The sequence below is a fragment of the Cibotium barometz genome, chromosome 26 (genome assembly GCF_041138505.1).
Source record: "Cibotium barometz isolate CiBa-2024 chromosome 26, ASM4113850v1, whole genome shotgun sequence".
NCBI classification, from domain to species: Eukaryota; Viridiplantae; Streptophyta; class Polypodiopsida; order Cyatheales; family Cibotiaceae; genus Cibotium; species Cibotium barometz.
In genome coordinates this window covers 42,304,303-42,329,322 of record NC_141071.1, presented here as the reverse complement: position 1 = coordinate 42,329,322, position 25,020 = coordinate 42,304,303, and the positions used below count along the sequence as shown (strand labels likewise).

The 25,020-nt window shown below is 43.5% G+C and overlaps 1 protein-coding gene across 1 annotated transcript; it reads right to left on the bottom strand.

Moving 5' to 3' along the window:
- Positions 1-1,953: 1,953 nt before the first annotated feature.
- On the bottom strand, positions 1,954-24,388 carry LOC147623989 (mediator of RNA polymerase II transcription subunit 19a-like). The gene is made up of 3 exons (XM_086820669.1): positions 24,221-24,388; positions 2,496-2,779; positions 1,954-2,391 (listed from the first exon to the last, which is right to left on the bottom strand). The coding sequence occupies exons 1-3, from the start codon at positions 24,264-24,266 to the stop codon at positions 2,116-2,118; spliced, it is 606 nt and encodes a 201-aa protein (XP_086676795.1). The 5' UTR covers positions 24,267-24,388; the 3' UTR covers positions 1,954-2,115.
- Positions 24,389-25,020: the final 632 nt, after the last annotated feature.

Below are 25,020 nucleotides of genomic sequence, written 5' to 3'. Positions count from 1 at the left end.
AACCATTAAGCTATGCATAGATCCAACAGAACACAACCAAGCAATATAATTGGGAAGAGGGAGAGCTCACAACAAGTAATCAAGGATTAAACACGTGTAAGAGCTTTTTTCACAAAGTAATATCAAGTTTTGTATTAGACACAGTGGTTATAAAAATGAAGCTCTCACACACTTGAATGAGTGTGGGGAGGCCATACCTAGATCCAAGAATATCTCATCACCTCCTTCATTCCCTCCACCTCCCCTACATGAGTGGGGTGAGAAATCAACCTAGGAAGTCATAAGTAGAGAATCACTAAGTTACTCTAGTAATTCTCACTTTCGGAACCTTAGGCGGCCTACACCATGTATCTTCTACTAAAGTTCACATAAACATTCACAAAGGTATATAGATGTTGGATCATCCATATTTCTCAATAGTCATAACCCCATTGAAGCCCTTGTCTAGGCCACCATAAAAATTCAACCAGTTTTCAAAACTTTACTTCCTCTTGCATCCTTTCCCAAGAAGGTTATGTTCTTGTAGAGCCCAAATCATACATTTCTTTTGAACAATGTCTCCAAAAAGCACATTGTTATTCCTATCCTTCAAGCTTTTCACATTCCAAGTTGCCGCCTCCTTATGTAACAAAGATAAAAGTTTTCCCCTCTGGGCCATCTCTTCTTCATCACCACCCACTACAATTTCTTCAAGTTTTAATTCCAAGTTTGCCATATTGTTTCACTTCTCTTGGCTCTTTTTCTCCAGCAACATCAACATAATTATTCAACAATGCTTTATATCGATTTTAGAAACAGAGAATTTTTCTCACCCCTAGAGACACAGATGTTAACTTGTGTTTTCTCTCTCTCTCTCTCTCTCTCTCTCTCTCTCTCTCTCTCTCCACGAGTGCCCCTCCACACAGAGAGCCTCTATATAGCCATAGATGTCAAGGACCCACTTTGATCCCCCCTATATTGGATCATGGTAGCATTGTACCACAAGCACTTACACGATACGGTGGCTTTTTCTCTCTCAATTTCTAGTTGGATTTTTTTTTTTCCTGGCCATCCCATTTCAAGGGGAAGTAGCTGAGCTCCATTCACACACACAATCCTACAATGTCAGGGCTCAAACCCATGACCTCTTGGTTAGGGAGTGTCATGATGGCTCAAACCCATGACCTCTCAGTTAGGGAGGGTCATGCTGAGCTGAGCCACTCAAGCAAGTGCATGCTGACATCTAGTTGCATGATTCTATCACCTTCATGGAAGCATTGGTCTCATAGAACTTTTGATCTTTCCTAAACATTAATAGAACTCTCTCTCTCTCTCTCTCAAGCTGGTGCTCTTTCATCTCGGCCTTAGCATATTGATAAACACTATGATTTGATGCTAATGTAGCCAGTTATGATTGCAGTCTTTCGATGCCCTTTCAATCTTAACATCGCCATCTATGTATGTTCCTCTTAAGTATTTTGAGGATACTCTCTCTCACACACACATGCCCGCACACGCCCCTGTATTTTAAGGATACACACAATCACCCCCCTGCAAGAAGTCGTGGAGAATAATGAAATAATGAAAAACTATTTGCATATGTATATGCCACCACACAAAAATACATTATGCGCATGGCGCCAACATTAGTGACAAGCTTAGCATGCACAAAAATACTGTGATTTGTGCTCTTATCAAGAGTCAAAACTGCCTGCCAATAGCTGCACACTCCTATGATTTCTCTATTATTAAATTTTCCCAAATATTCGTGCATACATGAAGACACGGACCATATCTTCTCTCAGTACCCTTCCCATGTTATGGTGTCAAAAGGCCCCTCTACTTTTGAAACTAATTGGCATGTGTCAAAGAGCTAAGCAGTGCTTTAAAAAAAACCACATTCTACTGTATTTTTACAGGCCAGAATTAAGAAAAACTGGCCGAGATTTTAAGTAGCCCTTATTTTATGGATGATTTTTCATATATTTTAGTTATAGAACCGGTATATAGTAGAGATTTCGGAAACAAAATCCGGATAGATTTAAGAGTCGTCCTTATTTTGATTGGTTGAAAAATATGTTTTTTTCGAGCATTGGGGGCAAAGCGTATCAAAGAGCAGGTCTTCTCGAGAATTGATCATTGGTTTTGAGCTGCCAAGAGTAGGGCCCTTCTTGTGTCCACATCACACTGAAGTGCAAAAAGCTTGTGTTTCTCGCCCCCGTTCCCCTCTGTTCTCTGATCATCCCCCTTGTCCTTGCCTCCAGCTTTATCCACAGTCTCAGGCCATTTCTTGTGTCTCTTCCTACTCTTGTAAGACCTCTCCTGTTTTTTATGCCTTTTATTATGTTTATCACCTTTGTCCTCACGCTCCTCGTTTACTTTCCTAGGCATTGTCGGGATCCCACAATCAGCCTGCAAAAAGCACTTGTCAGATCAACTGTATAGTCTAGAGAAATAATTTTAAGCTTTGAGTCATCACACTAGAAGTTCATGTGGTAAAGACACAAATGACTTGCCTGGGGTATGGATATAGAACCTGACTCTCTTAGGCTAAACGCCTCATGCAGTATCTTCATATCAAATTGATGGATATCCACACTTGTAACCCCATTCTCTAGAGCTAAGAATTGTCCCAATTCCATGCCCTCCCCTTTCTGGATATCTGTATCACTAACAACATTCCTTAGATACTTGGATGCTCCCATAGTGATTGGCAAAGGCTTCTTACAAAATGCCTCGTAATGGTCCCTCAATCCATAGCGGATAAGCATATCAACATCCCCCGTTAACTCACGAGGACCTGGAATTTACAGCAGATCAGCTCTCAGTAATTTTACACAGCATGGTTCACACCATGTTCCCAAGCAAGAGTGGACTTTGTTATTAAGTCTCATGATAACACACACACCCAAAACAGTTTCCCAGGTTTTCAGCTCCTGCTCTCCAATGGAGTGAATCTCCTCAAAATGGCCCTCTGGAAATCACCCCCCGACCGCACTGTGTCACACTTCTGGCAATCTTCACACTAGAGTGGAGCTTCAAAGGTCAATCATATCTAGAAAAAATGAGTCTTCGATAAAGGTGCTACGTGCTAGACTAAGTTCTCAACCATTTATTTAATCCTAACATCTAATGTGCCCCTAGAACTTATTTATGTGCATATGTGCACTATCCCTAATAATATTTTACCTGCACATTACACCACTACATTTTTCTTAACATTCCTCCCTTAGTGGTTACGTACACATGTCTAGAAAACCCAGCCCCTCTTTTAAGCTTGTTCTTCCTTGTCTCCTCTTCAAGAAGTTATCCAACCAAGTCATCAAAAGACAAAAGGGTTTGCACCACCCCTTACGGACAGGTTCATGGATGTGTGAAAACTGAGATAAGAGTCTGGCAAGGAGTTGAAGGTAGTTCCAATGAGGTGATAGCTCAAGTGGTGAGATGTTTGTCTACAACCAAGAGGTCCTAGGTTCTGAATCTCACATGGTGCTTCCTTGGCGGCATCACCTACAGGCCGGCGCCTACGGGTAGTGAAAAATGGTAGCTATCGGAGGATCTTGGCCCAAAGGCCAATCAAGAAAAAAAAAGGGAGTTGAGGGCAGTAGTTACAAGCTGCTTATCCTCTATGATTTCATCAATGTTGAGGAGTTGTTCTTTGAGATCCTTCACCTTCGTCAGGTGATCTGCCATTGAATCTTCCTCATTCATCTTGAGGCTATCCAACTTTCGCTTCAAGAAAGTACAATGGCTTCATTACTGGTTTGATACATGGCTTCAAGGACCTCCCATGTGGCTTTGGATGACCGAATGTGGGGTATGATAGATCTCTTTCCTGAAACGGCAATTACTGACATGGCTTGGGCATCACAAGAATCCCACCTTTGATCTGGAGTAGGTGCCTATGGACCAGCTGCTGCAACCGCTTGAGCAACAGTTCTAGGATGTGTGGGTGGTTCTACCAAAGGAGGACGGGGTTCATCACCAGCGACGACTTCCCATAACCCCTTCTGTCACATGCACTCTGCACTGTAGTGCATGGTGACAAGATGGCTCATCATCAATGCAACACTATATAGCAGTAGAACCCTTTAGGATCTGATATTTGTCGCATGTCATGACTCCATTGTAATCCTCAGTCCAGGATATGTCAGGCACGAGCTACGTAGGTCATTCCTCAGCCTTAGTGAGTAAGTCGAGTCCCTTGGGCCTTAACCCACTTGGAAAGAATCATTCATGCATATAGAGTCAATAGAAGCCTTAGGGTTTGCATCAGATCATGTTTGCATTTTGCATATCATTCATCCCATATGCATATAGACCATCTAGACCATTGCAGAAGCCTCAGAATATCATTCAGTATTTTATCCTATTTATTTGGCATTTTTCCCATAATATTCTAGCATTCATTACGTATAATTCCGCTCCATGTTACATTGGTATCAGATTCAGCTTGTCCACACACACCGCATCCTAGCGTGAGAGCATATCCTTGGATGGTCATACTTTGCTCCAGCACAACCACTGACTTCAGTAACATGTCTACAAAGGAGAGTACACATCAGCAAGAAGACGTCTCCCCCGAAAGAGACCTTGCTCTTCCTCCTACTGCAGATACCATAGCTCTACTTCGAGCACAAAACTAGCTTCTTATGGAGCGTCTCCAACTCTTGGAGGCAACAGCAACAAAGCCCACTCCTCCAGTTACCCCCGACTTCGTCACCCTCTTCTTTCAAATGAAACAACAAAGACGAGAGGATGAAGCCAGACGGCGGGAAGAAAAAGTAGACAGACGGGACTATGAGGAAGCCCAATGCAGGCTTGAAGAAGACTGGCGTCAAGCTGAACTCACCGCTCCGGAGCACCAACGAGAGCTCAATCGAAAGCGCATGTTGCTCGAACACCAACGGGAAAAGAAGGCCTTGCATCTGACGTATCAGCACCTCTCTTCAGTTTCCCCACCCATAGGTGCCACCAGCCAGAATCCTGTCATCAGTTTAATGCTTATTTTCCATTGGCAAAGCTACCAGACTCTCAAGACAAAGTCCTTAGTGGCTTCCCACCTCACGGGTGAGGCAATCACTTGGTGGCAACATTGGTCTAGTTTCCATACAGACCACATCACAGGTGTCATAGCTTTTCGCTGGGATACCTTTGTCCATGACCTTAAGACCACATTTCTTCCTCTAAGCAGGCCAAGATGGATCAATTTATTCGTGGATATTCAGTTCACAGTTCTTAACTTTGAACCCAACATATATGACCGGGCTTTGACTCTGGCTCAAAATGAAGAAATGAAGATGAACGGAGGCAAGCCTAAGCAACCACAGTCTAGTACCACAACAAGCTGCTTCGCAACGGGGAAAAAGGTAATGCATCTTCTAAAGATACTAAGAAGGACGGCAGTTCTAGCTTTAGTTCAAGGGGTAAAAAGGATAAGGAATCCAAACCTAAGAAAACTCCCGAGGAAAAGGCTAAAGCAAGCACCACTGGAGGCTATCTTCCTTGAGAGGAGCAAAGGAAGTACCAATCAAAGAACAGATGTTTTTTCTGTCATACCATTGGGCATGGTAAGAAGGATTGCCAGAAATGGCAAACGGAGCAAGCCTCCAAACCACCACCTTCCACAGTTGCCACAGCATCTCCTGCTCCCCCAACCTCGCCTACTACCACCAACGTAGTTCAACTTTTATCTTATATGCATCCTATGCTATCCGTGGTATTTGATGCTAAGCAGGAGAGTGAGAGTGATGCTGCACAGAAAAGCCTCATCCGAGCTTATGGCTCTGCCAAGGGCCGCCAGTTTGTAGTCCTACTTGACATTAGTACCCTATCATTTGGATGTGGACGGGTTCACACCTGGTCTCCGCACCCACATATCTCAAAAGGCAGGCATGACCAAGAACTCATAGAGACCAAAGGTGGTGCGGAATGCAGTCTTTGAGATGTCCTCCGGTGCAATCCGAACTTGATGATACCCACTTTTCAGATCAATGCGGCTGAAGATTGAAGCTCCGCTGAGTGTATCCAAGATATCATCGATTCTTGGAATAGGGTATCTATTCTTCACAGTGACCTTGTTTATGGCTCGGTAATCCACACACATGCGGAAAGAGCCATCCTTCTTTTGTACCAGCAAGACTGGCGAGCAGTAGGGAGAGTGGCTAGGTCGGATCAAGCCCTTCTCCAGCAGTTCATTTACTTGTCTCATGATCTCCTCCCGTTGTGAAGCACTCACCCGATAAGGAGCTTGATTTGGAGTCGAGCTTCCTGGAATGAGATCTATCTTGTGGTCTTCAGGTCTTTCACCTCTTCAGAGATGAAGTTATGAGTAGACCCAGAGTCAATCATAACTACCACAGACTGATTTCTCAACTTACCAAATGCCTTCCATGGTTGTCTTTCTTTGGCGTCGTGGCTTGCTTCTGGAACTTGCACATCAGCTATGGTACCAACCTTAGGTTTTGATGTTTCTTCTTCGGTCCTCTTCTCAACATCCTTCTTTTTGCATTCCCAGGCCATGTGCCCTTTCTGTCCACACTGGAAGCATCTTCCTTCTTTGATGTGTTGCTCTAGCTCCTCCTTTGATAGCTTCTTGAAGATTGGTTTAGGCTTTTTGGTTTGATCTTTGGAATTGGATGATTTGGAGGTTACATAAGGCTTCTTTTCTGGGTTCTCTTGGTTCTTTGTCTTCTTTAAGTGTGGCTCCTCCGAAGAAGACCCCTTCCTCTTTATCATCCACTTCATGTCACGAGATTTTGCAATCAATGCCGACTCCATGCAATCCTTCAGAGTATCTATGCATGAAATATGCATGAGAGGATTTAGAGAGGATTCAAACCTCCCTCAAACTTGCGGATCACTTCACTATCACTGATGTTGATGTATTGAGCAGCTTTGAGGTAGACCTCCCAAAACCGATTAATGTACGTTTGCACATTATCTCCTTGCTGATCCAACTTACCCCATTCTATGCACACCTTCGTCTTGAAGTCAGTGGGCAAAAACTGAGTTCTAAACATCTCATTGAACTCCTCCCAAGTTTTTGGATTGAGATTCCTGGTAACAAGTGTTAGATACCAATTACTAGCAACTTCTTTAAGATGTATAGCTACCTGATGGAGTTTAGATTCTTCTGAGAAGTTCCGGTTCTTGAAAGCCAAATCAAACTCCCGGATGAAGGCTAAGATCTTTGAGATGTCACGGTCCTTCCCATCAAAGTATGGCAGTTTCACACTTCGATCTCCCAGCTTGCAGGTCTCTTTCTTCTCTTTCTCCTTGGTATCTTCAACAGCTGCCTTTTTCACCATCATGGGTGACACTGTTGGTGATATATTAGAGGAAGCTATGATGTAGGGCTCCAAGAAAACGACTTGCCCAGATGTAGAGTTGAAGAAGAGCTTGTTGATTTTCTTCATCAAAGAACTTCACTCTTGTGAGCATCAAAGGTGTGACTAATGAACTAGACATCTACCATATCAGAGGCTAGTGCACTCGGCCCATGAACTACGCATCCAACAACCCTGAGTTCCAGATAACTATCCCATTAGAAGCTAAAACATATGCCACATCAAAGGTGTGGCTAATGAATTGGGCATCTGCCATATCAGATGCTAGTGCACTCGCCCCATAAACTAGGCATCCAGCAATCTTGAGTTCTGGATAACTATCCCATCAGAAGCTAAAACATCTCCCTCAACAGAACCCTATAAACCTGCACATATGATACATCCTAGCGTCCCATTCCAGTAGAACATACCCCATATGTGTCCTACAAATCCATCACTCCTCAACTTGCAAGTCTTCCGAGAGATTACCAAAGGTTGCTAGCAATCTCTTTCAGCATACAAACTCAACCTTCTCTACAAAATATGTGTGTGTACACCAAGATCCCTTAGAATCGTCTTTGCGAAACAAAGACGCTTCACCCAACATCTGGCAAAGCATAACCACTTTACCCCAAAACACATAGACCCAATCATAGTTTCAAATACCAAGCAACTACATAACACTCCCTCCGATCATCTGCAATCCACAGTCTCATTCTTCCTTCCTTCTTGTAATTGATTTCTAAAATCAACTGTCACTTCCCCTCAATCCAGAAATCCGCCAAATATGAATATAGATGTATGCAGAAACCCTGCACGTAGCACATCCTAGCGTCCCTGTCATGTGCACAGTGCGTATCTACCGTGTGCTACACGCATGCAAGACTAGTTTCAAGGCTTGGGGAAGCTTGGAACTAGGCAGGCTGATTGACGAGCTGAGTTAGGGAAATACTAACGGGCGGGCACCCAAGTATGGACGGGCGGACGTCCAAGTGTGGACGCCCGATGACCGGCCAAGAGCCTATAAAAGGGTGGCCAAGGTTAGTTATTGAGATATAGAGAGTCTCGCGAGTTTGTGAGAGCTCTATGGTCTTGGAGCCTGGATCTGGTGCAGACGTGCACCTACTTTATGCAGCCGAGGCCGGCAGCAGTCTCGAGGCCCGCGAGGGCAGCTTCGTGGCGGTATGGGACGTCGCGAGGAGGAGATTGGCCGGTACGTCAACCTAGTTAGCTCAGCTCGTGGCTCGGTGGGGACAGCCAAGACTGTGGGCTTGCCCACGGCTGTCATGGTTGGGAGGTGAGTCAGGCCTGCACCCCCTTGTTGTTTGTTCGTTCGTTTGTTTGCAAGATTCGAGTTTCGAACCGAGATCGATCACGAGGAGATCCGTGGGGATTTGACAGTGGTATCACAGCATACCTCGTGAACGAGCAAGTCGGTAGGTAGAGAAGATGAGGTCGAAGAAAGGTATGTGTTAAAAAGCTTGCTGTTTTTTCTGTGCATACTGCAGATTTCAGAATAGTATGTGTTTTCCTTCATCAAAGAAACCCATGTTGATGAAAGGTGGTAGTTTAGTAGGGTCGTTGATTTGCATGAAGAAGAGGACTGAATCGTTTGTGCAGTCGCATGTACTGTAGAGAGAGAAAAAAGGAAAAAAAGCAAGTTTGCTTTTCGTTGAACGCGTAAGAGAGAGAGATCGTGAGAGAACACCGGTTGTACTGCTGGTCGGGTATTGAGGTTTGCGCAGGCGTGGGCTAAGGTATGCGCATTGCGCAGGCGTGGGCTACCGGCAGCTACAGGCGGCCAGGCCTGCGTAGCAAGGCGGCCAGCAGGCTGGCGGGCGCTTAGGCCTACATAGCCAGGCCTACGCAGCCTAGTGCAAGCGGCCCAGGCCACACAAGGCAGGCGCCCAGACCCACGTGGCCTTATGGCCATGCTTACTCGGACTGTCGCACGTGCAGGTTGGCGCAAGAAAGCACAGGCAGGCGCACGCGCACACGCACACGCACGCGCAGGCTGGTGCGAAGGTACAGGCGCCGGCAGTGCAGCACTCGTCGTCAGCAACGCAGCAGGACAGTGCCGGCTATTCCAGGAGAAAAAAAAAACAAGAAAAGCCACGCTTTTTTTTAGTGCTTTTGTTTTTTTTTGGGGTTTAAATTTTTTTTAAAAGGTTTAAAAGTGTTTATTTTTTTTTAGAACTTAGAATATATATATCCATATATATATATATATATTTATTCAAGAAAAAAAACACAAAAGCAAAGGCAAAAGCCAAAGTTAGCTTTTGGGGACTTTTAGTTTTTTTGGAAAACCTTTATAAACCCCCTCAAGTGGGCTTCTTGCCACACATCTCTCAAGTTTTCAAGCTCTCAAGTTCGCTCGCACTTTCATTGTGCAAAGATCGAATTTTCTCTCCACGTACCCTCTTCACGATGTCGACCCAAGAATCAGAGTTGGAGCCCCTCGTGGAACGCGAAGGCTTGCTGGCTACGGAAGGTACCGATGCCGATCTTTTTGACGATTTTGTGTCAAAATCAGATTTCCAGGAGTTCAAAGTAGCTCTCGAAGCTTCTTCGACGGAACGTCAGGCACAAATCGCAGCCCAGATGCAAGCTTTGCAGAACTCCATCGCTCTATTGACTACTACCCTCTCTACTTTCTCGGGTATGGATACCTTGGCTTCAGCTTTAGGCCCCAACATTACTCTGGAACCGTTCGGGGGCGAGCAAAAGCAGCGAACCAAGGAGATCGTGGACACGTGGCTACATAAGTGGCAAGTTCACTTTCAGTTTCATCCATATGATGATGGAAAGAAGATACAGTTAGCAGCAAGTTTCCTGTCCGGCAAAGCTTTGCTTTGGTGAAAGGAACTCAACCCTAAGCCAACGACTTGGGCACAATTTGAAGACGTTTTCAAGAAAGAATTCCTCAAGAAAGAGGATGACTATGATGTTGTTGCCCGGTTTTCAGCTTTGACCATGACCTCGCAGCACCTCACTTATGAGGTCTACCTCCAGAAGTTTCGTGACTAGCAGATGAAAGCTGCAAAGATGGATCCCACTACTCTTTTGGGGTTTTTCGTAGCTAGTTTACCAGACTCGTATTGATTACAGAAAAATAACAAATGTAAAACTTTGGACGAGGCCATTCATTCAACTCGTATCTATGATGATACGATGGTCTCTTCCAAGTCGAAACCCGTTACCGAGCAGGGGAACAAGCATAAAAGAAAGTTCTCCGCACCTATGGCTAACTTGACAGAAGGGAAGTCTTCGGCACCAACCTTCGAAGAATTCAAGTTCGACACCAGCGAAGAAGAAACGACTCCTTAGGGCTTTGAAGCTCAAGAAGGAAGGACGTTGTTTTATCTGCGAAGAAAAAGGACACATGCGTAACGAGTGCCCGAAGCAAAAGGATACCAAGTCAAACGTCGGACCCAAGCCAAAGGCAACTAACCAGTTGTCTTTGACAGGTACGTCAATTACTGTACTTTCTCGCCCTAGTACTTGTTCTGATTGTCTGTTCAATTCTAAGATATTTGGCTTGCATGATCTTCTCCGAGTTTATGGAGAAGTGAATGGCCATAAAATTCACATTCTTTTAGACCCTGGCAGTTCGCATAACTTTGTTAACTACAAACTTGTGCAGAAATTGAGTCTTGATACGACACTCAGCGACCATACCTATGAGGTACGTCTACCTGCGGAAAGGCAAGTTTGGGATCGCAAGGTGGAGATGCTTCCAATCCAGATTCAGGACTACAAAGATACTCTGGAATGCTATGTTATGCATCTGGAAAATGTAGACTTGTTATAAGGGATTGAGTGGTTTAAGACTCTTGACATCCAGATAGATTGGTCTAGTCGTATTTTTTCTTTTCAGCATAGGGACACCAAGTATAGTATTTTAGGTGATTGTATCCATCTCTCTCAGGAACCTCTTGTAAATACAATTGATTTTGAAAATATAATGGATTCTTCTTTGTATACTGCTTTCCATTGTGTATTGATTCCACTTTCTTCTTTTCTCATCCCTTCCATGGATGTGAATGAATTAAGTGTGTTTGAAAGCAAAGAATTACAGAAGATACTTAATTCGTTTCAAGATGTATTTCCTAAGGAACTGCCATCGGGTTTACCACCTGAACGGGCAGTAGATCATCGTATTGACTTGATCCCTGGTGCTCATCCTGTCAGTATTCCACCTTATAGGATGAGCCAAGCTAAGGAAGATGAGTTGGCTACACAACTCGAAGATTATTTGAGGATGGGCCAGATCCGTCCAAGTAAATCACCTTGGGGTGCACCTGTGTTGCTTAGGAGAAAGAAGGACAATACCTGGAGAATGTGTATAGATTACAAGAGATTGAACAAGCTGACCATTAAGAACCGTTATCCTCTCCCTAGATCAAATGACCTGATTGACCGGTTAGCAGGAGCGAAATATTTCACGAAGACAGATTTACGTACTGGCCATTACGAGTTTCTCGTATTACCTTTTGGGTTAACCAATGCTCCAGCCACTTTCCAGCAAATGATGAACGATCTTTTTCGTGAACATTTGGGGAAATTTGTAGTGGTGTTCCTGGATGATATTTTGCTTTATAGTCGTACTCTTGAGGATCATGTCAGACATCTCACGATTGTCTTATCTATTTTAAGACAGAATCGACTATATGCTAAGTTAAGTAAATGTGAGTTCTTTATGACCGACATCATTTACTTGGGACACAAGATCACTAGAGATGGATTGAGCATTGACTATGACCGAGTTCAAAAGGTTTTGGACTGGCCTATACCGCGAACAACAACTTCGTTCTTTTCTCGGTTTTGTTGTTTTTCTTCGGGAATCTGTACGACAGTACTCTCAGCTCACACTACCGATGACCGACTTATTGAAAGGTCGTGGACGTAAGTCAAATCAACCTATCACTTGGAATAACGATTTGGATATGGCCTTCAGACTTTTGAAAGATAAAGTCAAGGAAGCACCTATCTTAGCATTACCTGATCCTAGTCGGCCTTATGTTCTTGAAACTGATGCCAGTGACTATGCTATCGGGGCTGCTCTATTTCAAGATGGTAGACCGGTTGCTTTTGAAAGTAAAAAGCTAGACGACACTCAATCTCGTTGGCCAACCCTTGAGAAGGAGCTTTATGCTGTGATTCATGCTCTCAAGGTTTGGAGACATTATTTATATGGCTCCAAGTTTGTGGTATTGACTGATCATCAATCAATCAAGTATGTGTGTGATGCGGATGATTTGAGAAGAAGGAAAGCTCGTTGGGCAGAGTTAATGCAAGATTTTGATTTTGAGATCCGTTATCGGAAAGGGTCCATGAATAGTATTGCAGATGCGCTTAGTCAGATTACAGAGGTGAATACTTTGTCGTTCACCGAGATTTCTACTGACTTATTTCAGTCATTGAGAGGGCTTTGCAGGACTGAAAGTTATTTTGGTCCATTTTGGCAGAAGATCCAGGACGGGAGCTCATTGATTGAACAAGACTCGATGACTGAGCAGTCTACCATTCAGGCTGCAGGAGGCTAGTGGATGATTCGGAATGGTTTGCTATTCCGTAATGACAAAATTTGTGTACCACATATCCCGGACATTAGGTCCAAGATTCTTAAGGAGTGTCACGACGCCCCTTCTGCTGAACACCCTGGGGTACACAGGACACTATCATTAGTGAAACACACTTTTTATTGGCCGAAGATGAAAGGGTTTGTAGAAGATTATGTTCTCAAGTGTCAGATTTGTCAGGCAAATAAAGCTGAACGCTTTAGACAGGCTGGGTTGTTGCATCCTTTGCAAATCCCAGGTAATAAATGGAAAAGTATTTCCATGGATTTTATTACCGGATTGCCAAGAACACATCAAGGCCACGATTCTATTTGGGTTGTGGTAGATCGCTTGACAAAAATGGCTAGATTTTTACCAACCCGGAAGACTATTACAGCTACGCAATTAGCTCGGCAGTTTATCGAGCAATTGTTTAGACTGTACGGGTTACCGCAGGACATAGTCAGTGATATGGACTCTAAGTTTACGAGTGATTTTTGGAAACTTGTTTTTGAGAAGTTGGAAACAACTTTGAATTTGAGTTCCTCTGCTCATCCTCAATCTGATGGCCAGACTGAAAGAGTGAATCAGATTTTGGAGGATATGCTTCGAGCATATGTATCCAAAAGACAGAGTTCATGGGAGGATTATCTTCCTATGTTAGAATTTGCATATAACAGTACTAAGCATACGAGTACAGGGTTTAGTCCTTTCATGCTTATGTATGGTTTTCAACCAAGATCACCTGTTACAGTAGGATTCTCAGGATTTCAGCATGATGCAGCACGTAATTTTTTGCAAGATATGCAGGAAATGTTACAAGTTGCAAAGGAATCTATTAGAAGTGCTCAAGACCGAGACAGGTTTTATTCTAATAGGCATCGTTCACCGAGAGAGTTCTCTGAAGGAACGATGGTGTATTTGCGAGTTCCGAAAGATTCTGAGACTTTACGGATAGATAGATCTCCGAAATTATCCCCTAGATACTGTGGACCATTTCGTGTTACACGACGGATTGGTTCAGTTGCATATGAATTGGATTTGCCTTCTCATGTGAAAGTTCATCCTGTATTTCATGTCAGTAGACTTAAGGAAGTACTGGGTGGAGCAGATCAGTTAGTTACTCCTCAAGAAATTATAGATGTCGAGGACATGACATTTGTTCCGCACGAACCTGAAAAGATTCTTGGATTTCGTGAACGAAGATTGCGTAATACGCTTATCACGGAATACAAGATCAAGTGGAAGGATCGTGTTGAGGAGGACGCTACATGGGAGATATTGACTACTCTTCAGAGAGATTACCCTGGCTTTTTAGTGAGCTCAGGAGTGAGCTCTTAGAGGAAGCGGAGTATGTCGTGCACAGTGCGTATCTACCATATACTACACGCATGCAAGACTAGTTTCGAGGCTTGGGGAAGCTTGGAACTAGGCAGGCTGATTGACGAGCTGAGTTAGGGAAATACTAACGAGCGGGCACCCAAGTATGGACGGGCGGGCGCCCAAGTGTGGACGCCCGATGACCGGCCAAGAGCCTATAAAAGGGTGGCCAAGGTTAGTTATTGAGATATAGAGAGTCTCGCGAGTTTGTGAGAGCTCTATGATCTTAGAGCCTGGATCTAGTGCAGACGTGCACCTGCTTTATGCAGCCGAGGCCGGCAACAGTCTCGAGGCCCGCGAGGGCAGCTTCGTGGCGGTATGGGGTGGCGGTATGGGACGTCGCGAGGAGGAGATTGGCCGGTACGTCAACCTAGTTAGCTCAGCTCGTGGCTCGGTGGGGATAGCCAAGACTGTGGGGTTGCCCACGGCTGTCATGGTTTGGAGGTGAGTCAGGCCTCCACCCCCTTGTTGTTTGTTCGTTCGTTTGTTTACAAGATTCGAGTTTCGAACCGAGATCGATCACGAGGAGATCCATGGGGATTTGACAGTCCCATACCACTAGGATACACTCCATACAAGATCCCCTTTAGACATAAGGTTAAGTCGAAGTGATCTTCCTAATCCCGTCTTGACACAAGCATACTCCCACCCGAAGGATGCTGACTTTCAAGTTAGCCCACCACATCAATCTAGCCTATATGATATTCCCTCTTACGCCTCCCATAATCGTGGGGCTACCCTAAGTGTAGAACAGTCATCTATGGCAATCCTCTCCCAAATAAAATCATGAGACTATCGTAAGTGTACAACACTAATCCATGGAAATCCTGCCTCAAGGAATATTGTGTCTGGACTCTATAGCAACTCACTGGCACATAAGGCAATCACACCTACATAAGGCTGGCCTGAACTTGAGTATGGCTACCACGTGTAAACCCTATGAACCTCAATTTAAAACTAGGAGGATAGTCTCAAGGAATGCTACCTTTACCCAGAATAGCACCATTTCTCGAAAGAAACCATAAATCCAATACGAAGCTAAACTCTCCTAAGGAACCAACCATAATACCCACCTCCACCTTTGTATATGTGCACTAAAAGAAACTCAAGGTCCATCCACAAGATAAAATCACCCGATAATCAAGTTCTATCCAAGAACCCCATCTTACATGATAGCTTCTCTCATCTCGAAATCTAAGATGAAACAAAGGTGCATCCACAATGCACCCTAAGGAAACCTACTACCATTACAGCATGCAAGAACTCCACAACATCAAACCTTTGTTATAATCCTGGGCTAGAGTACAAAAATGAGCCAAAGGCATCTTGGAAATCAAGTATAGATCATACCATCAATGCCATGTATATCACACATCTACATATCATGTCTCCCTCGAGTAACATCTCTAGAACTAAAACCTAGTACCGATCAACTCCGTACCAGTATAATCACCACTAAACCTAGTGCACCTCAAGGAAAATATGGCACAACAGCCCATCCTCACCATGCTGACAGCAATAAGTTATCCATGGTCACAGAGAAACCTCATTATAATAATCTTCTCGACAAAAGTCAAGACATGCTCCCCTCGTGAGTCAAACTCATCAAAATATAACTACCCAAGTGAAGTACAATGAATCCCTAGCTTAAAGCCAGAAACTCTCCGTCAAAAGATGATTGTGTAAATTGTCCCTAGGATCTTCTGCACTACATCCGAGAAATGTGCTCGATCAAATACATGATCTAAGGTTAATGTTGGTAACTCAAAATAGGCAAGAGCAATGATTGTACAGGGAAGTAATAAGTAATATATATATACCTAGATGAATCCAGGACCATGCCCAAATTCACCTTATAAGAAAGTGTAATTTATAACCTCATGGTAGCCATCCACAAGAAAATAAACCATCAACTCCATCATGCATAGTATAGACTAGATACTAGGACATCCCCACTAACGTCATCAGTGCCCAATAGTGGGTGTAGAACTTGGTATTAATATATGGTCCCACACACACACTCTACGCACGCGCGCACGCACACACACACACACATAAGAGCATACATTTATACAAAGGTCTGTGTATTGAGGTCCTTTCAGAGCTCCGGAGATATAGGGCACACTCAGCCATAATGAAGCCTAGCACTAAGGATCATAACAATAGAAAGAATTATTACAACAAAAAGGTAGTTGATAGGCAAAACGCACCACTAAAGATAGAAAGAATTAACACAATATCAACTGGTTGCAACTTGGATGAAAACTTCACAATGTGAAATTTGCATGTCAGCTAATACAGCATAAAGATATACCTATATGAATCCGGGAACATGCCCAAATTCACCTTATAAGAAAGTGCAATTTATAAACTCATGATAGCCATCCACAAGAAAATAAACCATGAACTCCATCATGCTAGTATAGACTAGATACTATGACATCCCCACTAACGTCATCAGTGCCCAATATTGGGTGTAGAACTTGGTATTAATATTAGCTTAAATTTACATATCAACTAATATAGCATAAAGATATACCTAGATGAATCCGAGAACATGCCCAAATTCACCTTATAAGAAAGTGCAATTTATAACCTCATGATAGCCATCCACAAGAAAATAAACCATCAACTCCATCATGCATAGTATAGACTAAATACTAACGTCATCAGTGCCCAATATTGGGTGTAGAACTTGGTATTAATATATGCTCCCACACACACACTCCACGCGCGCGCGCGCACACACACACATAAGAGCATACATTTATACAAAGGTTTGTGTACTGAGTTTCTGTCAGCGCTCCGGAGATACAAGGCAGACTCAACCATAATGAAGCCTAGCACTAAGGATCATAACAAATAGAAAGAATTATTACAACAAAAAGGTACTAAAAATAGAAAAACTGGCTACAACTTGGACGAAAACTTCACAATGTAAAATTGGCATGGATGTTTGATTTTCTTCAGGCAGGGAGGAGATTGGAGGATTCTCCGCAACGGATACTCGGGAGTGGATTCTAGACAGTGGTGCTTCCAGGCACATGACTCCTTCCCGTTCCGGTTTACAGGATCTCTGCAGGCTTTCTGGTCACATTCTTATTGGGGATACATCCACTATCCCAGTTCACAGTGAGGGCAGGATGGAGATAGTTCCCGATGGCAGAGGGGGGAAGCATTCCTCCCAGGTGTTGTATGTTCCGTCACTTGGTTTTCATCTGTTGTCAGTGCATCAGGTTTGCAAGACTGGCGTACGGGTGGAGTTTGATGAGCATTTTGTTGCTCTCCGGGACAAAGCAACAAGCCAGGTGGTTTGGGAAGGCGGAGTGGAGAATGGAGTTTACAAGCTTTCAGCACTCTCTCTCCCAGGTCCTCAGGTTTGTGATGAGTGGCAGTCTAGTAATGGCCACTTAAGTGTGGATATGCTGCAGGTGCAGGCTTTCCGGGACCAGATGGTGGATAGCTAGCCAGTAGATGGCAGTAGTTGGCAGGAACTTTCCAGTATTGATGTTGGTGATTCTTGTGTTCGTCAGTCAGAGGAAACTGAACAGGTAACTTATGCTCTGATGTCTCGTAGTATTCGGGACAAAGAAACTCCTGTAGATGAAGATGTTCTTTCCACGGGGACCTTTTGGAAAGCCAGGCAGGTGGCAGTTGATTACTTGCAGAAGGAGGTGGTTTCTCCAGGCTTTGTGGTTCCGGATTCAAAGGAGGTGGTTGACAGGTTTCAGAAGGCCTTGCGTGGTCTTCAGCAGGTTTCCAGGACTTGGTTTTGCACCGTAACAGGTGTTGATCCTTGTGAGCAGTGTGATGCCTCTTTGACTCAGAAGCAAAATGGTTCATTGATCTGGTTGATGGACACCAGATTGGACGGGAGCTTCTTGATGAGGCAGTTGAGCTCATGGTTGCGGATGACTCTTTGGGAGGCAGGATTGCGTTTCCTGTGGTTCCTGCGGCATGCGAAGGATCATGGACTCTTGTACACAGGAGGGGGATTGTTGGATGGAGTCCGACTCCATGGTTGGAGTGACTCAGTTTGGGGAGGAGATCCGGACACGAGGAGATCTACTTCAGGCCCAGGAGCAGTTTTATGGAGCAGTAAGAGGCAGTCGTCTTTTGCCTTGTCGACGACAAAGGCAAAGTACCGGGCTGCTTGTGATGCTGCTTGTGAGGTGGTGAGGTTGCAGAGGTTGCATTGCAGGTTTGGGCTTCCACTGGGGGAACCCATGGTCATCCAAAGGCACTTTGTTCGTGAACAGATCGTTGCTGATGACATCTTGCTAGAGTTCTGTTCGACAGAGGACAGTACGGTGGACCTCTTCACGAAGTCGCTATCTCAGGATTTGCTTAGGCGGCACCCCAGCTCCCTATGGTTGGTTTCCCAGCCAGGAGCTGAGAGGGGGTGTTAGAAGTCATCTCCTGTCTATTTTTATACACCAGGGCCTCTGTTGTGGGTGTGCCCGCCCTTATTAGTTGTTTTCTCATTTTTCCTTACTCTCCGTATTTTTCCCCCATTTTTCCTATTTTTTCTATGGCTTGGGTGGCTTCCCTGTGTTGGTAGGAGGGCCTTTGTGCTGGCCGACTGTACCTTCAAGAACCCGACCTCATATCTGTTCAGGCCGACTCAGGACAGCTGGCCGACTGAGTGTATTTGGTGGTCGTGGAGGTTCAGGGCCAGTCGGCTGCCTTTAGCACCGACTGGGTATTTGGGGCCATATAAAACGACCCCATGGCCCCCATTCCATTTTGTATCATTCTCGGGATCTTCTTGTGTATATAGAGCAGAGTTACACGCCTCTACCACTCTCTCTCTCTTGTGCTGTTATTTTTTCTGCATTGCGTTTTGCTCGTGTTCCCAGATCTGGTCATCATCTCCGCTGCGCATTCTGACATCAACACAATGTCAATTGGCTCCAACTTGGACGAAAACTTCACAATGTGAAATCTACATGGCCACTAATACAGCATAAAGATATATTTAGATGAATCCAGGAACATGCCCAACTTCACCTTATAAGAAAGTGCAATTTATAACCTCAATGGTAGCCATCCACAAGAAAATAAACCATCAACTGAATCATGCATCGTATAGACTAGATACTACGACATCCCCACTAACATCATCAGTGCCCAATAGTGGGTGTAGAACTTGGCATTAATATATACTCGCGCGCACACGCACACATAAGAGCATACATTTATACAAAGGCCTATGTACTGAGTTTTTGTCAGAGCTCCGAAGATACATGACAGACTCAGCCATAATGAAGCCTAGCACTAAGGATCATAACAAATAAAAAGAATTATTACAACAAAAAGATAGTTGATATGGCATATGCACCACTAAAGATAGAAAGTATTAACACTATCAACTAGCTACAACTTGGACGAAAACTTCACACTGTGAAATTTGCATGTCCGCTAATACAACATAAAGATATACCTAGATGAATCCAGGAACATGTCCAAATTCACCTTATAAGAAAGTGCAATTTAAAAACTTCATGGTAGCCAACCACAAGAAAATAAACCATCAACTCCATCATGCATAGTATAGACTAGATACTACGACATCCCCATTAACATCATCGGTGTCCAATAGTGGGTATAGAACTTGGTATTAATATATGCTCCCACACACACACACACTCCATGCACACGCACACACATACACATAAGAGCATACATTTATACAAAGGTCTGTGTACTGAGTTTCTGTCAGAGCTCCGGAGATACAGGGGACAGACTCAGCCATAATGAAGCCTAGCACTAAGGATCGTAACAAATAGAAAGAATTATTACAACAAAAAGGTAGTTGATAGGGCATATGCACCCCTAGAGATAGAAAGAATTAACACAATATCAACTGGGTGCAACTTGGACGAAAACTTCACAATGTAAAATTTGCATGTCCGCTAATACAACATAAAGATATACCTAGATGAATCCAGGAACATGCCCAAATTCACCTTATAAGAAAGTGCAATTTATAACCTCACGGTAGCCATCCACCCACAGGAAAATAAACCATCAACTCCATCATGCATAGTATAGACTAGATACTACGACATCCCCACTAACGTCATCAGTGCTCAATAGTGGGTGTAGAACTTAATATTAATATATGCTCCCACACACAAAATCCACGCGCATGCACACACACACACATAAGAGCATACATTTATACAAAGAACTATGTACTGAGTTTCTGTCAGAGCTCCGAAGACAGAGGGCAGACTCACCCATAATGAAGCCTAGCACTAAGAATCATAACAAATAAAAAGAATTATTACAACAAAAAGGTAGTTGATAGGGCAAATGCACCACTAAAGATAGAAAGAATTAACACATTATCAACTGCCTGCAACTTGGACGAAAACTTCACAATGTGAAATTTGCATGTCCGCTAATACAGCATAAAGATATACCTCAAGAACATGCCCAAATTCACCTTATAAGAGAGTGCAATTTATAACCTCATGGTAGCCATCCACAAGAAAATAAACCATCAACTCCATCATGGATAGTATATACTAGATACTACGACATCCCTGCTAACGTCATCAGTGCCCAATAGTGGGGATAGAACTTGGTATTAATATATGCTCCCACACACACACAATCCACACACGCACACACATAAGAGCATACATTTATACAAAGGTCTGTGTATTGAGTTTCTGTTAGAGCTCCGAAGATACACCGAAAACTCAGCCATAATGAAACCTAGCACTAAGGATCATAACAAATAGAAAGAATTATTACAAGAAAAAGGTAGTTGATAGTTACAACAAAAAGGTAGTTGATAGAGCATATGAGCTAAAGATAGAAAGAATTAACACAATATCAACTAGATGCAACTTGGACGAAAACTTCACAATGTGACATTTGCATGTCCGCTAATACAACATAAAGATAAACCTAGATGAATCCAGGAACATGCCCAAATTCACCTTATAAGAAAGTGCAATTTATAACCTCAATGGTAGCCATCCACAAGAAAATAAACCATCAACGCCATCATGCATAGTATAGACTAGATACTACGACATCCCCACTAACATCATCAGTGCCCAATAGTGGGTGTAGAATGTGGTATTAATATATGCTCCCACACACACACTCCGCGCGCGCACACACACACATAAGAGCATACATTTATACAAAGGTCTGTGTACTGAGTTTCTGTCAGAGCTCTAGAGATACACGGCAGACTCAGCCATAATGAAGCCTAGCACTAAGGATCATAACAAATAGAAAGATTTATTACAACAAAAAGGTAGTTGATAGGGCATATGCACCACTAAAGATAGAAAGAATTAACACAATATCAACTGGCTGCAACTTGGATGAAAACTTCACAATGTGAAATCTACAATCCACTAATTCAGCATAAAGATATACCTAGATGAATCCAAGAACATGCCCAAATTCACCTTATAAGAAAGTGCAATTTATTACCTCATGGTAGCCATCCACAAGAAAATAAACCATGAACTCCATCATGCATGGTATAGACTAGATACTAAGACATTCCCACTAATGTCATCAGTGCCCAATAGTGGGTGTAGAACTTGGTATTAATATATGCTTCCATACACAATATTGTCAATAACCATACAGGAAAGTAATAAGTAACTAGGGTTAGATCCACATAATTAAGAAACCCTAGCTGGGGTTTCATAGATCCGAGGTCGTAATACATCATGTAACCACGAAGAATTATGGCTAGCGACCATAGGTTCAGTACCTCGAACCACCCCCGAGCCTGAGGTATGACTGTCGCAAGCCTGCCAAGCCCAGATGACCCCAACCTAGCATCCCATACCCCTAGGCCAAGCCACGTGCTGCTCACAACTAGTTCTATGGCCCCAACGTCTTGCACACCTATTACCACATGGATACCTCCTCGTGATTACTAAGTGCCCCCAAGGTCATTTATATAGCCATAACCCTGCTATTATTGGCCCTTGTTATAGATGTTATAACCCTACTACTTGTGAGATGCGAGTAAGCAGAGACGTTGTCTTTGAGATGAGTAGCTGGTATGCACCAAAAAGCAGTAAAGGTAACAAAAGATGTAGATATAAGAAGTACTAATGTTGTACCACATGTAGAGCAGTAATCACAGGTGCTTAGTGGACCTTGAGAGTCCTCTACTAGTGGATCCAATGTTAGTCCATGGTTAGGTATGTTGAGAACAAATGTAGGTACACATGTATCATACAAAGGGAAGAAAAAGGTAGATTAACCTTTTGTGCTTGATCTTTCAGCAGGTCACTCATATGTGGATGGTGATTCTAGCATCTGCTTTTTGGCTATAATTTGCCCCTGGCTATTATGACCGTGGCCAATACAAACCTCATCCTGCTAGCACCCTTAGCCTACACTTGAACCCTCCACGTCTCCACGCCCTGCTAAGCCCTAACCCTAACCTCGTTTAGTACATATCCCTCACCTTGCGTTAACCTAACCCTAGGCCAATCATGACATAACAAGGTACCAATCTCAAATTTATTTGAAAAATAAGGATCCATGCCCAATATGGTTAACAATAGAAAGTAGTAAGACTCTTCAATTGGTAGTGATACTCAAGTGCCCAAAACACTCATGCCACACCTTGCTAGACTCTACATTTGGCCTGTGTTGTGGACACTGAGAGCTCAAAAAGGTTGTTGCGTTTCATGCCTCTCACTGTAATCAAAGATGTCATCCCAAATGAAGTTCAATGATGGCCACAAGTAATTAGAGTTTCGTGCAACACACTCCAAGTTGTTTTGTTATACCTTCACTGGAAAATAGAAAGACTGTACTTTTTCCTTGTTGTGCACTTGGCATCATTGCCAATGTTGAGAGGAGCAAGGGTCTGAGGTAGAAGCTTTTTCTGCAGCACAAATCAATCACAGCAAGCCTGCACCAAAAGGATGGCTGGACATGCAGCAGCACTGCTGGAGGACGGCACGTGCCTACGTGGCCTAAGGGCTGCAGACACATGTCCAGGCCGAGGGAGATAAGAGACCAGCTAAAACAAGGACATATTTTGCAGATTACTTTACAATAAATCTTTACTTGTACATTTGTTCCAGTATATGATTTTACTGTTACAATTCTGTAGTTTCTTTTCTTGCCCATTCTGTATATTCTAGCACCAGTCCCTAACTTAGAGTATGGCGCTACCTGGCAAAGCATTGATTACTTGTATAGACTGAAGACAAGTTAGTATACAACTCTCCGCCCATGACTAATGACACAAACTGATCTATCCCGATCTAAAAACTAAGGTTGAATGATTGTACAAACCATCCAGTGCTTCCCCTTGCCCAACATCTCTTAGGTGGGGGTCAGACAATTATGCACTCGGCATTGCTAACCCAATAGAACATGTCACAGTGGAACCGTGCCATCTCGACCATGCCCTGTAGGGAACATAAACCTCGTAGTTTGATCCACCTAGTAGAAGGACCTCCATAGCCTGATGCCATGTGTGCGTCCCTGTGCCTGCGCCTGCATTTCGACTTCCTACATTAACCGTGAATGCCTACAATGGAGAGAGTAAACTTCTATCAGCTTGGGTGGGGTTTTCTAGTGTTTAGAGACGCAGAAATGACTGGCAGGCAGGGGGAAAAGGTCAAGGGACGGGTCATGTAGCCTGACAATTCCTCATCTCTCATGGGATTTGTACAATTCCTCATCTCTCATCGGATTTGTCAGGAATCTCAGTGAGCTGCATCGCTCTAGGTTGCTGCAAAAACTGATTCCAACCATTACCTCTGCCTTTCCAACATCTGGTGTGTCCTATGTTTGTACTAGTCTTGTGGAGTGGCTGGTTTAGACCTATGCCACTGCATCAGGCGATGGTGGGCTATCATATCCCTCCTCCTATCGTATCGACATGTTTATGCATGAAGGTGCCCGCCTATCTTTGAAAAAACCACACAGCTAAAGAAACCATAAATCATGTGGGTTTACCTCGTCGAGAGCATCGGAGCAAGCCCTTGGACTGCAAAGGTCTCATGCTCCCCGCACGCCTGTCTTTTCTCTCTCTCTCTCTCTCTCTCTCTCTCTCTCTCTCTCTCGATCCTTCAGACTTGGGTGTGAACGACAGAACATAACCATCAACGTATATGGTAGGCCTAAAGTATGACACAATGTTACCACCCATGTGTGTTTTATAGAAAAGCCTTCATATATGACATAAAGGCATCCCATCATGAACTATCCTAATTAGTTGTAGTCCTATGATCCAGGACGAGGATAAATAGAGCACCTTGATCATTTCCCCCTTGCAAAAACGAGGCTCAGTAGTAGGGAAAAATCTAATAAGTATCAACAGACACACTGGCAATGGCAACAAACCATGAAATATGTCCGAGGAATTGGCCTAGGTATGTTTATTAAATTCCATCAGAGGATAGACAGAATCCTCAACAAAGAGAACATCCTTATTGACAACTATTTTCTTGGTAAGAGGGTTGTAGAGACGATAGCCTTTGGTTTCTAAAGCACTACCTTACCACCCATCAAGCCGAGTTCTACTTTGTGCTCAAATATGGGCATATATCAAACAACCAAAAACACACATGTGCTCAACCTTAGGTTTTATATTAAACCATGCTTAAAAAACATCTCCATGTGTGGTAGCTTCTGTGGGATCTAGGATGTGGTAGCTATTATGGGATCTAGGATGTGACCAAAAAACATTTGCTAACAAATCATGCAGATGAGTATATCGCACAAAGATGCAGATGAGTATATTGTACAAAGAGAGT

Coding starts and splice junctions, on each gene's coding strand:
- LOC147623989 (XM_086820669.1), bottom strand. CDS start 24,266: ATGAGACCTTTGCAGTCCAAGGGCTTGCTCCGATGCTCTCGACGAG. Junction 2,780..24,220: donor GCTCCGATGCTCTCGACGAG/GTAAACCCACAT, acceptor TGTAAATTCCAG/GTCCTCGTGAGTTAACGGGG. Junction 2,392..2,495: donor GTTCTATATCCATACCCCAG/GCAAGTCATTTG, acceptor TGCTTTTTGCAG/GCTGATTGTGGGATCCCGAC.